This window comes from Antrostomus carolinensis, unplaced genomic scaffold (genome assembly GCF_000700745.2).
Source record: "Antrostomus carolinensis isolate BGI_N321 unplaced genomic scaffold, ASM70074v2 scaffold8123, whole genome shotgun sequence".
NCBI lineage: Eukaryota > Metazoa > Chordata > Aves > Caprimulgiformes > Caprimulgidae > Antrostomus > Antrostomus carolinensis.
In genome coordinates this window covers 22229-35935 of record NW_010307223.1, presented here as the reverse complement: position 1 = coordinate 35935, position 13707 = coordinate 22229, and the positions used below count along the sequence as shown (strand labels likewise).

Genomic DNA, 13707 nt, shown 5'->3' with positions numbered 1-13707 from the left:
GAAGGCTCCTGGCTCCCTGGTCTCCCCTTGTCTCATGCACAGAGACACACAGATGCAAACAGGCCTCTCAGCCAGCCTGCAGATCATACAGTCGCTTCCGTAGTCAGTCTGGACCTCTGGGCCCCTACAACAGCTGATTTGTGAACCCTCTGGTCTCTCCAGTATCTGGCCCAGACTTTTGGCCATGTGGATACCTGGCTCCCAAGCCATTAAACTGACTCGCTGGCTACTCCAGCCTGATACTCAGTAGTGATCCCACACTGACATTCACACCCATGCAATATGCACACACTGTGTGCCCTCCAGTTTGCTGGCACCACAGACACATGGGACCATCTGACCGGTGGTCCTGCTCCAGTTGCTACCACTCAAACCTCCAGACACATGCATACAGAGAGTCTCTTTACTCAGGAAAATAGATGTGGATCATAAGAAGATACAGGGCAGACTGTGCTCATCCAGTACAGGACACAACTAGACAATGGTAGAGAGCAAGAGCCTATTTACACAGGACTGGCCTCTTTTATCCCCTTAACCCTCTATTTTTCCTTGTTTTTTTCCCCCCTAATCCATCTCACTCCTTCCCTTTCCTTGCCTGTGGTTCTTTCTCTAAACATCCCAGAATAAATCTAGTACAATACTACTATAATGTTCTTCCTTGCATTCCATAATGTGCCTCATACCTGTAGGCAGCAGCTCCTTCAGCTTGAAGGATGATCAGGACAGCATCTCTTCATGATGGGCTTCAGTCCCAGACCGTGGGGCTGAGGCTCTCCTGGGACAGCCCAGGATCCAGCCTCTAATTAGGGCAGGGGGGTTACTCTCCCAGTGCTGCACCTCTGCCATCCTTTGGGTGTGTAGAGACTAGCCTTCCATCAGATAAGCCAACAAAGATGTTCTCTTGCCAAGAACGCAGCTTTTTTTACATCAAAGTTTGTAATTTGGTGATGGCCCACTGCTACATTTTAGATGTATGAATTCCAAAATCCTATTTACACTCTTCTAAACTAAGCTCCTAAAAATACGTAATTTTAGTCTTCAGATAGTAAGTTGTTTAATATCAAGTTTAGGCAGCACTAAGCTAGAAGCAGACTTCTTAGGATGAGTATTCACAGTAGAGTTACGGACACCTTGATGTCTGCATCTGATAGCTCCAAGCAGCTTTACTGATAGCCATAAAAGATCCTTAGGCTTAACAAATGTTACATACTGTCATTAATGCTGGGATTTTTCTCTGTCTTTTTGCCTGTTTTGGCCCTTCTACTTCTTTCTTGAAAAGGAAGTTTGTGCATGTCACAGTAAATTCAGAAAACTTCCATATAAAATATAACTAAGATGGAATTGAACAATTCAAGCCTTACGAAAAATAGGTCACAGAAATGCTTGAAAATTCAGAAGAGTGATGCTTTTAGAAAGTAAGTGTCTTAAACCCCAGAAATCCAAAGTGAAATTTCACAGCAAAACAGTCTATTCTTCAAGACTTTCCCATCATTTCCAATATTTTACTTCTTCCCATTACATCATGCCAAATTAAATTAACTGCTATTCTGGAATTATAAAAAGACAACTTCTCAATTCAAAAAGCCTTCTCCAGTTCTTTTCACTGTTTCACTGTCTACTTACCTCATAAAATATTTACTCTCTTGCCATTTTAATAGACTGAGGTATCAGAAACATTTTCATATTTTATACATATATTAACACCACTTTAAGTTCATAAAATGTTATTAAATGCCTGTCAAAGCCTAAAGCTTGGGGAGTGAAAATACACTCCCATCTGCTTTCGTTATAACATACAAACAGTGACAAAACAATACCATTTTCTTTTGTGATACAGACCTTATACTGAGAACATCCATTATGATTCTTCAATGACTGAACAGCAGCTCCCGACTACAAGTTCCACACCATTGTCAAAACAAAAAACACAGTCCATATATAGTGACAAAACAGAAGCAGAAATGTAGACCAGCACTGTATCTCTAAGTAAAACAAGGGCAGAGCACTGTACCACTGACTTCCCACACCTCTTGGTTGTTAACATGTACCTCAGAGCAGCTTTAGCCCATGACAGCTAGTACTCTGCCAGACTGTACTCCCACATATCTGGGTAAGGTGTGTGCCAGCCGTAGCTCCCAAAACACAGTACAAACAAGACTGCCCCGAGTTTGCCTCCCAGCACCTCATACAGTCCTCCAACATGATCCTGTCAGGCTTTGCACTCTTAGACCTTTCTAACATGAGCTCACAAGTTTATAGAATAATTGAGAAAAGGTTGAAAAAGACCTCTGGGGGATCATCGAGTCCAATCTCCTACTCGAAAGAGGTCTAAGCTCAAAGCTAGCTGAGATGGCACAGATACACTTCTCTTGGTAATAAAACAAGTGTATACCTTCCAAGTTCCACAGAGATCAACGTAAACAAGCAAAGACCTTTAAATGTTAAAAAACTTTACAAAGAAAACTATTTACACTACATTTACTTCACTTCAGCACATTTTAAAAATCATTATTCTTCCCTATAGTTAAGTGTAAGTACCACTGTATTTCATTCTTTCCCCTCAGTATTAAAGCCTTGATATAGATAGGGAAAAACAGTTACAAAATTCAGATGAAAAAATTCTTAAATTATATTTCCTCATTATTAAAGACATACTAAAAATACAGCATCATATTAATATTTAAGATAATGCTCTTCAGAAAATCCAAACCCCATCCCTAAAAGAGATTTCTTCTCTCTTTAAAGAATGTAATTTGTATTCATTATATACATAACTTAAACTTTGTGGAAAAAAGGAGAGACTGATACACAGTTTAAGCATAAATATTTCAGCTCATTCTATTTCTTGAATCACAGAATAAATTTTCAGTGAAATGGCAATACTGCAGTTTTAAATACAAGAGTGATATTAATTTATTATGGTATATGTGTTGAAGCACATATTCAATAATCCTCCTAAGCCTATCCTTCAGGCAAAACAAAGTATTTAAAATCATAATGCATTAGGCACACTTGAGTCACTTCCCAAACAGAGGCCTGAAAAGATGAAAAAGCGCTACTCCAGTTTGGCTGAACTGCTCGTATCATGGCATGATGCAGAATTAATTCTGTACACAGCAGGCTCATTTTAGTACTCAGCAGAACACAGTAACTCCTAAATTTCATGGTGTTAAAGCAAGAAGTAGGATATGATAGGAACTAAAAAAAAAAAAAAATCCTATCCTATCCACCTACATTTTGTACATTGGATTTCATCTACCAGACTTAGTTAACTGCTTTACATTAGCCAAATCCCACTGACAAAAATATAAAACACCCACCTGTTTTAGGGTCAACAGAGAAATATGGCTGTCCCTGAAGAATACTGTACACTACTCTGGCGCTGTTTCCATATGTAGGGTCATCTGCATCTGTGGCTGTCACCTGTAGAACAGACGTACCTGTATATACAGGCAAATAAAATTTAATTGATAATAAATATAATTTTCAGACAAATATAAATATATTAGATGCATTTTTGAAACCTCTACAGTCCTCACATTCTACCACTGAGAGAGTAATAACATTTTCTCGATGTTACTATCCTACCATACGTTTAAGGAAAACTATTTACTCATTTGAAAAAACCTTTTTCTCTTTCTCTCTAATTATGTATATGTAACTTAACTACATATATATATAACAGAAATAGTACTATATACCATGCATATTTATGCATGCTCAGACATACAGATCCCAAACTTGGATACTGCTTAGACTTCTGAACAATGAATATTTATGTACTTTAGGATTATTTTAATCCACAACACAAATTAATGTTGAAGTGCATATTTAAAATAATTTGCATAAATGCTACCAAACCAATAAAACCTACTAAGAGAATTTAAAAAATCTAGCTATTGGAAGACATCAACAATCTGAAAATAAAATAACTACTAGAACCTTGTTTGAATTCCAATGATGGATCCAAATTAGAAAGATAAGGAGTTCTAAAGACAAATCTTTGTATGCTGTTAATAAATACCATTAGAAATGTAAAATCACAGTTTCTAGCAAGTCACTAAGTGGGATAAATTATGAGTAACACTTTGTAGAAAATAAAATGCATAAGTACTGCACAGATAGAATAGAGAAGTAATTTTATATTTTACTGTATTTTTCAAGACATTTAATGATTAATCTTTTTGCTATCACTGCCCAACACTTCAGAAAAGAAATCAGTAAATTAAAAATTGGCAAGTTAGTAAAAGTTCAGCCTTCATCCCACTTGTTTATCCTCCTACAGATACTGCTTTCTACAGACTTCTTTGGCCCAGTACTAAAATGCAGGAATAATAACAGAACAGGCTGTTCGCATGTAATTCTGCACCTGAAAGTGGCTTCTCAGTTAGATTAATCACTGAGACATCACCTTCACTCTAGGGTGTTCAATTTTACATCTTAGTTATGAGCAGAAGCATGCTTTTGAATTGAATCCCTTGATCTCTCCCCACTTGTTGTACTTTAATTTGCCTCATGGAACACTTTCAGAGCATGCTCACTAGATTCCTTCAGATTAAACTAAACCAGAAGATGTGCTTTAGCAGCACATCTGATTGATTCTCACTGCTAATGAGCATTTAGTCTCAGGGACCAGACAAGAGCTAGTCTGAAATAAAGACTTCTCAAAAACATATATGGTGTGGTCATCAGATCCTCAGTTCCACCTGTTTAACTTCACAGATCAGTTTCCATTGCATGGAACAAATGTTTGTTAACGTGCACAGCCTCAGTGTACACTGCAAACGGAAGTACCTCACGGAGTCTCACTTGGAGTACAGCAAAGCAAGCATGCAAATCTTTGCAGATCAGGATTCTTCACTGTTTGAGAAGCCATTCCATTTGTGCCACACTAACTTGGATGCTGAAAGTTGCTTTTGTATCTCTACTAGAGATCTAGTAAAAGGTACTGCAAATATGTCTGAATACTTAAATACCTTGTCTTCTGGTCTCTGAATAGCCCAAATGCATACAGTCTCATAGACAATCATATTCACACAGCAGATATAAGGATATCTTGATGAATGTGGAGTTGAATATTGTAACAAAATCAAGCTGGAGATAGTAGTCTGTTCACGGTTATTCAGGAGTTAATGGTAAAACTTACTAAATCACTGTATTTGAGTTTATGTGCCAAGGTAAACAAATACGAACTAAAGCTAGTGTAATTTTCTTAAAATGTCCTAGTAATCTATTCAGTCATATTTATTTGCTATCTAAACTTAGAATAAAAGTTCCTGCGAACTCCAGCAGGTCACTTCAAAGGACAGAAAACATATTTTTTCCCCTATTGTATAGCTTAGCTGAATACTGTAATGATATATTTTTGTAGCCCAGTTTAGCAATAATTTCTAACTTGTGGTGGAAAAGCTGTGACCTTTCTGTCTTCCATTTGTGCCTGTTGTATTCAAGGGTGAATTCCTGTCCACACTAATTTGATGTTTTACCTTTATTCATGGCTTCATTATTTTATGTTGGTATCTTGTGGAATCATTAAAACTTAATAGGTTACTGATACACAATGACTTTATTTTTTTTTAATTGCATACAACAAAAACATACTCATCCAATAGGTATAGTTAGTCACCTACCAGAGTTTGCTACCCAGAGCGCAGGGCACCTTCTGTACCTTTTTATCTATAAATGTTTCTGCTTCCAGGAAAACAGTTACCAACACTTGCCTACTCGCCTAACAGGTTGAGTTCTCATTTATACTTTTTCCCAGAGTTCTAGAAAATCAAGGTAGATTTTGGAATCGATGGACAGATTTAGGCTATTTCAGAAGAAGAAAATACCAGAAATACTGAGATTTCATGGTTCTCTCATTCTTCAGAGAGTTTCTTCCCTCCTCTATCTTATCCTATCTTATCTATCTCTTCCCTCCTCTATCCCCTATCTTATTTTAAAAGATAGGGGATAGAATCTGAGTGCTTGTATTGTTCATTGTGGGACAAAGAAATAGGGCTAGTGAAAGGTGGTATCTCACATAAGCAGCTGACAGGTCATTTTAGCATGACTGGAATGCTATTGTACCTTAAAATCTGCAACAGTGATTTTCTAATACATCTGCATCTTTCTCCTAAGAAACATCTGATAATAGTAACTTGGTATAGAATAGTGGCAAAGTGTTCTCTATCCATCTAAAAGAGCACTTGGAATCACAAGTTTTAACTCAACCCCCCACTCCACATCTCAAACCCTCCTTCAGTGCAATGTAGCTCATCAGATGCTTAAGTTTTTCACTGCATTACACAAGCACGCTCATCATCTTGTAAGATACACCCATACTGGCCTTTTGCCTAACTCTTGCCTGATTTACCGAGCACAGAGAAAAGACAGCTTGTGAAAGCTGTGGGTTAGAATGCCTTGTGAGAAAAAAGGCAAAGAGCGTATCTTTATCTTCCAAATACTCCTTTCAAAGTAAGCATCATTCAGCTCACCAACAGACAAATCACGATTCCAAACACATTTGTACCACGCAGATGCAGTACCAGTTTTTGCTGTTGAGCTATGTTTAATGAAGGATTTAGATGGAAAAGTATACAGCTCAACTGCCTTGCTGTTTTTAATGTTAATAATTCTGAAGAAAATAATCTAATACAAAAAATAAGGATCTAATTTCCCTGGAGATTTCAGAACAGTTAGGAACATCACACCCAGAGGCATACCTTCCATACTTTCTTCACTAACCTACTGTGAAAGTGCCTGTCAAGAAAAACTCAAAATTTTGCTAAGAAAGCATTTTGACACTCCAGTTAAGCAATAATAAAGACTTTTTTTTCCCCAGAGTGCAGGCTCTTGTTATTCAGAGTACAACTACCATTCCACATGATTTCCCGCTATGGTTTAGAGATTACACATTGGGAATTCTGTTTTCTTAGCTAATGCTTTATGCAGAGCTGTAACATATGTCTGTATGCTCTGAACACCACTCTGTAAGCTTTGCCTTTTTTCTGTTATCAAAAATAAGGATAATTGCAATTGGGAAATAAAATTGTAATTTTATTTCAAAATCTCTTCTTTTGATCTCGTTTTTATCTTTTTAAAAATATGTTTACAATAAAAATTTTGTAAAGTTATATATCCAAGAAAAGCTGAAGCAAAATATTTCAATCTGTCTCTCTGAAGATAATTTTTTATTGTTTAATGAGGAAGTTCAATAAAACACGTCTGTTGAGAATGCAGATCTGTATGTATGACTTTCCATAGTCTGATGCACTGTTAAAATCTCAAATGGATCCATAATAAATATAAAACAAAAGAAGTGAAGAAAAGGTGAAGTTTAATGAACACAGGGATTTTCTGCCAAACTAAACTAATTCTTAAATTTTCTTAAAAAACTAAGAAGTCAACACAACATGATTTTGCTTCATTCTACATTTTAAAACAGTGACTTAATCAGGAAATCAACACTTTTGAGTCCAGTGACTACATTACTGATCCAAGTCCTCATTGTAGAAAATCTCAGTATTTTTTGTCAGTTTCATTGTCTTCATTAGAAGATAGACAGCAAACAACACAGGAGATAAGTAGGGACTTCTCATACAAATCATATTCATAAACACCAGGAATATTGCCTTCCAGATTATCTGAAATTATGACTACCTCACATTATAATATCCAGGAAAGAAGTTCTGAAAAGTGTAGTGTGTCTATTAATTTCCTAAGTAGAATTTAATTGGAATACTCTTCTTATGTATGACCTCAACACTATAAAATTTAATATGCAACATTTCACCCATTTTGAAGCTATCTGAAAACGAACAGATATGGAAGGATTTTACTGATTGAAAAACGTTTTTTATTTCCTTTTACATTTAGATAGTGATGACTCTTTCATAAACCTTAAAATACAGCCTAGTTATAGCTCTCAATGAGACTGAGGTTTTTACACTGCAGAAGAAATAGTTTCAGATATAAACCTTAGTTCTTGATCCAAGTTGTAGGAAAAAGGTTCAATGACATCAAGGAATATGTTTTTTTCTTTCAGCTCTTTCAGCATAGTACATAAAGCATAAATAATATGCTCACTTTGTGCCACAGTGAACACTATGATCTATATTTGTCAAGAAATTTAACAAAACTTACCTGTACTTTCTTGTCAGTGACCTAAAAAAAGAAAAGCCATAAAGGTCCTACAGCTTTTACAAGTAGATCAAGAAAGGTTCAACTTGTGGGAAAAATACCAGCTAACTTCTTGAGGAGACAGACAGGAACCTGCTGCTGAAACTGAACAGCATAACAGACATCAAAAATGCCACCTGCCACTTGGCATGAGGGCTGCTACAGAGAGAGGGTAACATTGAAAGTTCTTTTAATTATCACGCAAAAAAGTGGAAGAAATTTCTGAAGTAGTGAAGCACCCTTATGAATTCATAAAACAACAACAAGAAGTTCAGTTATGTAAAGACTCCACAACTAAATGTCAAAAACCATGCTAATTACAGAATTAATAAAAATGGCATAGGGATCCCCATTATTTGATAGAAATAATGTATCCTGTAGAAGCAATAATAGAATTAGTCTTCCTGAGACTGCAGACAATAAAATGCTTTCCGTATTGAACAAACACAAACAAATCAATAAGGAAAAAAGAAAACAATTATCATAAATTATAATTTATGCCCACAGCAGATTGCCTGTTTGGCAGGATATGAAAATTCAGTTTCATTTACACAAAAGGAAAGTTTTGTGGAATAGATATTTTAATGATTTACCTCAGGTACAAGCAGTAAGGTATTTCATTTATAAAACATGCATTAATGCTTTATTTTATCACTAAGACTTCCTTGGTTTACCATAATCCACTCTGTTTTGTAACCCCAAATGCCATCCCAGGCTTACTATTCGAATTGGTCTTTGGAAAACAGTAACTTGTGTAATGTAGTTGTACAGTACTACCAAGATTCAGACCACTACAGAATCATGACTAACATCTGTGTAAGGATACTACATTTTGAGAGCATGGAATAAAAGAGAACTTTTATAAACAGAATGAACAAATAAAAATAATTATATTAGCTGCTTTTGACTTTGAGGATAACATTGATTTCCTTTCAATCGTCTTTCCACCTATGCAGAAAATAAAAGGCTTCCACAGGGGAAGGAAATAATAAATTAATTATAATGGTCTCCATTAAAGACAAAGGAAATTGAAGAAAGAGAAACATGAAGTTATGCATTTTTGGACACAGTCAATAAAGGAAATGAATTTCACATCAAGACAGTCTGGTGTGATGAGAGGCAATGGAGAGAAGAGCTTAGATGTTACTGAAATGAATTTTAACTCTAACAGTAAAGCTTTGTGCCACAGTGAATTATCAAAGACAACTGAAGAGGCTTCCTACAGGCCCACAATATTCTTACTGGGAGCTCTATCCCCTCATTGTAGCACTTCCCACAAAGGTGCATTGCCTAAACAGTCCTGGTGTTATGTTTACTCTCAGAAATACTGCCCCTTCTGTACTTCCATAAATTTCTTGTGGGAATATTTGCAATAGTATGCTTAGATGGTTAAAACAGGGAATACTACATTAAAAACACATCCTGTTATATGCACTAGCATCACTGTGTAAATGGAATAGAGACTTAATGTGCTTATAGCTCTGAGAAGTAAGAGATGAGATTAAGGAAGTCAGTATTTGAGAGGAAGCTGTGGTTTAAGAAAACAAAAAACAATTTGCAAATTATTTTAAGAAATGAAAAAATATTTGATCTATAATCTGAAAATCTTTATTTTCAGGAAATAAAAGGAGACCAAAGAAAGCTGTTTCTCCCTTCGTGCATTCTTGTTGCAAGAGGGACTATAGGAAAAACAGGCTTAGAATTCTCCACGGTTGGGAAGAGACATCTCAAATAGCACACTGTGGAAGGACTTGGAAAAGAGGAGAGGACTGGAAAGGGAGACTGGTACTACAGAAGTACCTAAGAAGAACAAAGTATGAGAACAACACAATTATGATGCAGACAGGTAGATTATTTTTTAGAACATCACATATGGAAGACATTTTAAGAAGAAAATGAATGAACTATTCCTATGTGTCAGTGTAGTGGCAGTAAGAACGAAGAGGCAGTAATAAAGTCAGTGGAAAAGAAAGAGAATGAGGGAAATTTTTTATATCCTTTTAAAATATCACATTTCGTAAGATAAGGAGTCCACTTAAAATCTGATTCTGCATGGTAGATAGGAAAAAATACTTGATACAAGATTAAAGCCACTTAGGTCAATGATGAAGCCACTGGTGTAAAAATCAGTCTTTGCTTCCTAATTGTCACAGCTCTAAACTCCACGGTCAGGAATAAGATTCAATATATTTCGGTCTTTCCAGGACTGGTATGATTACTATATGTTTGCACTATTTTTACCATGTGTATCTATAGTAGAAGCTGTGGTTTTGGCCTGTTTAGTCTCTCCACATGAAATATTTCTTTGCATATCATGAAACTGTATGCAGTTCAAATGGTATGCACACTTCCATAAAGAGATTAAAATTCCCTCATTACACAACCATATATGTCTGAACTTCGCTTAATAATGTCAGGTGGTACCACAGAAGATGAATTCAACACAGATTCCCAGTTTAAAATGAATTTCACCCATCTACACTAGGAAAGTTGTATAAGGTACCCTCCCATCCAAAATAATTATATTAAGAAAATATTTTATCTGACTTTCAAATATGGAACAAATAATTTGTTATTTTCTGGTTCATTATCTAGTTATCATCATCATTCAAAGTGATCAAACGATGACAAATCATTAAGATTCAATCACAATAATAATTTGATCTTATATGTAGGATCAATATTGTTACAACAGTAGAGTAACTACAAGTATTTTAGTATTTTCCCTTTTAATTTTAAAATTCTACTCTGCAGAAGTTAAAGTCTATCACCTGCTTATCAGACAAACAGCAGGGAGTGAAGAACGAATTATCTACTTCTCACACATCTTGGCCTTGAAGGTTTTTTTCTTAGATGTGCTGTGTAGGGATTTGGGGGGAATGGGAAAAGTGTGTGTTCATGAGGTAACTATCTGTACTGTCCATTCATTACTAAAAGACAGCAGATATTTTTCACAAAGACCAATCATGACAATTAAGCTTTATTAAAAAAAAAATCTTTAGCACAAAAGTCCTATTTTCATCTGCCTGTCCTAGACTAGTTATGTAGCTTTGACACTGTGATATTAATGAAAGTTATAAACTAATTTCAACACCAGACAAGCAATAAATAAAGAAAACTGGTTCTACATTTCTAATGGGGAAAACCAAAGATCAGTACTTTTTTGAACTTCAGTTCACTTTATAGGAAACTTAATAAAGGTAAGTAGACATATGAGACTATGGTCTAAAATAATCTAGAAACATACTGTTCCTTTGTATCCGTTTCATTCTGTGGCTTACACAGACTACTCATGCAGACATAAGAGAAGGCTATAAAGTGTGTATTTGAATAAGGATCTATGAATAAATCTTGTTTCTACTTGCAACGTATCATTTGCCCAGGAACGTCTGTTAAAACATTCAACGGTAAGAGTGACTCTCATCTACAGTCAGCATGTATGTGTGTGTGTGTACCATTTTCTTAATATTAATGTCTCAAGTCACATACATTGCATTTGATGTCTTCTTATCATCTCTTCTTAACTGTAATATCTTTTACATACAAACAACAATACATTAATGTTTCATAACTTTGTCAAACAGCATGTGGCATTTTCACTTGTTAAAAGATTGTTGATTAGAATAATTTGTTTTCCTTACCCATTTCAGACATCTCTGGCACAGTAACAATGTACGGTCCATCTGTAAATTTTGGTGCATTGTCGTTGATATCCTGTACTTTGATAATAAATTCAGATTCAGGCTCAAGTGGCTTGTTTGTCCGTCTATCAATAGCTTGGGCATGAAGCACATAGTGTGTCTTCTGCTCTCGATCTAGGCTTTTGGTTGAGTGGATGTCTCCAGTCGTGTCATCAATAATAAATATAGTTCCTGCCCCTTCTCCAGTAAGAATGTATTTGACTGATCCATCGCCTTTGTCAGAATTGGAGTGCAGCTGTAGAATATATACACATAAAATGATATATTAAATTTCATAAAAAGTTATTGCATGTAAGATATAAAAACTATAACGTTACTGTTAGCATACTTCTACTTAGTTTTTAACCTTCCCACCTCTTGCTGTAATTCCTGATGTGACATTTCTGGAAAGTCAATAATTTTGTTCAGGGTCATTTCTACCCAAGCATAGTTAACTTTTTAAGCTGAATTTCTTTGGTTCTGTGCCCGTTCTAGAAAACTTGCCAAAGTCAAGAATATTCTAGTAACTAGGGTGTTTTTTATTTTATTTTGGTTTGGTTTTAATCTTTTTAATAGCTAACTTACAACATTTATTGCTAGAAGCTCTGCCTTAAGCACTAAGCCTGAAGCAGTCACACTAAATTAAGTTTGCTTCAATGACTGCAGTTCAGTCCCACTACCTATATTATCATCTGTGGCCCCAAGGACAGCATCATTTACTGCAAAAGAAAACTGAGTAGTGTGGCAGTGACAGATGTCTGTCCAGGATGACTCTATGCCACAACAAAACACAGCCATTTCCTTTGGTTTTTGTTTGTTTTTAATTAGGAAGTCACCTAACTTGCATTTCAATTATTTATAATGAAGTAATGAACTTTGACCGATACTTCCAGTTTTTTTCCTTGTTCCTAACACATACTTTATACTATAAAATATAAGTTAAACATATCATATCCCTCCTTGAGCAGAATAAAGCTTATAATTTATTGAGGGGGGGGGGGAAAGTCACTAAGTATCCACAGTGTACATGAAATGGTTACCCATTCAGTCTCAGTGCTTCTAACTTGACTTAAAGAATTGTCTGTTTAGATTAAAAATGAACATGTGTTCTCTGAGAAGGAAGAGTGGTTTTTCGGTAGACTGAGAAGCCTTCTGTTTGTTTTTCTTTCAAACAACTTTGCAAACAGAATTTATTTATTGAGGTGCACAATAAGAACAAAGTGATAATACAGAACTCAACAGCCTCAGGTATTGTACAGTTATATTGTGATGTTAAATCAGAAGGGAAACCTCCTCATTTTAAGAACTCACTCATTCTTATCCTTATCCCACTGCCCTGACTATCTCAAGACCTCCAATGTGGCATTACTAAGTTTCTATACAGAATCTGAGCAAAACAGAAGCAGAATACCAAATGTTATTTTTAATTAATGGAACACAAGATACCAGTTTCCAGACTCTTCCATTTTCAGTTCAGAAACCACTTAGGATTGGATAGAAAGAAAATAAGACTTTTGGGGGTTCAAATAATATTTTTTTCTGGCTTAAATCATAAGATACAGTGGTGCTGCTATTTTCTCACTCTCTCCTTGTACAATTTTTGCCAGCTCTTTTTCTTGCATTTAAAATTATCTAGCTTGCTATTTGCAAAAAGAGCAAGCATATGGGGCTTGATGACATCTTTCATCTTGCGTATTAAATCAATGAAATTATGGTGTCATACATACATTGTGCTGTAGGGGGGTTTGGGAGGCAGAAGTCTAACAAAATTAAGATTTTCAGCTCATATAAAATTCAGCCTAACTTCAGTCAATGCACCACATACTTATCTGAACCACAAGAAGATCTGACTGAACAACCAAAA

At 35.6% G+C, this 13707-nt stretch overlaps 1 protein-coding gene across 2 annotated transcripts in view; it reads right to left on the bottom strand.

Annotated features, from left to right (window-relative positions):
• Window positions 1-12093, bottom strand: part of CDH18 (cadherin 18) — a 129515-nt gene extending 117422 nt beyond the window's left edge. Inside the window, exons 1-2 of one of the 2 annotated variants that reach the window (XM_029084346.1) lie at window positions 11805-12060; window positions 3321-3440 (exon numbers count right to left, since the gene is read on the bottom strand). In XM_029084346.1, coding sequence (XP_028940179.1) covers window positions 3321-3440; window positions 11805-11817 — 133 coding nt within the window. In that variant the 5' untranslated portion in view covers window positions 11818-12060. Of the gene's footprint in view, window positions 1-3320; window positions 3441-11804 lie in introns of both variants that reach the window. The other variant, XM_029084347.1, reaches the window with a different exon arrangement.
• Window positions 12094-13707: the final 1614 nt, after the last annotated feature.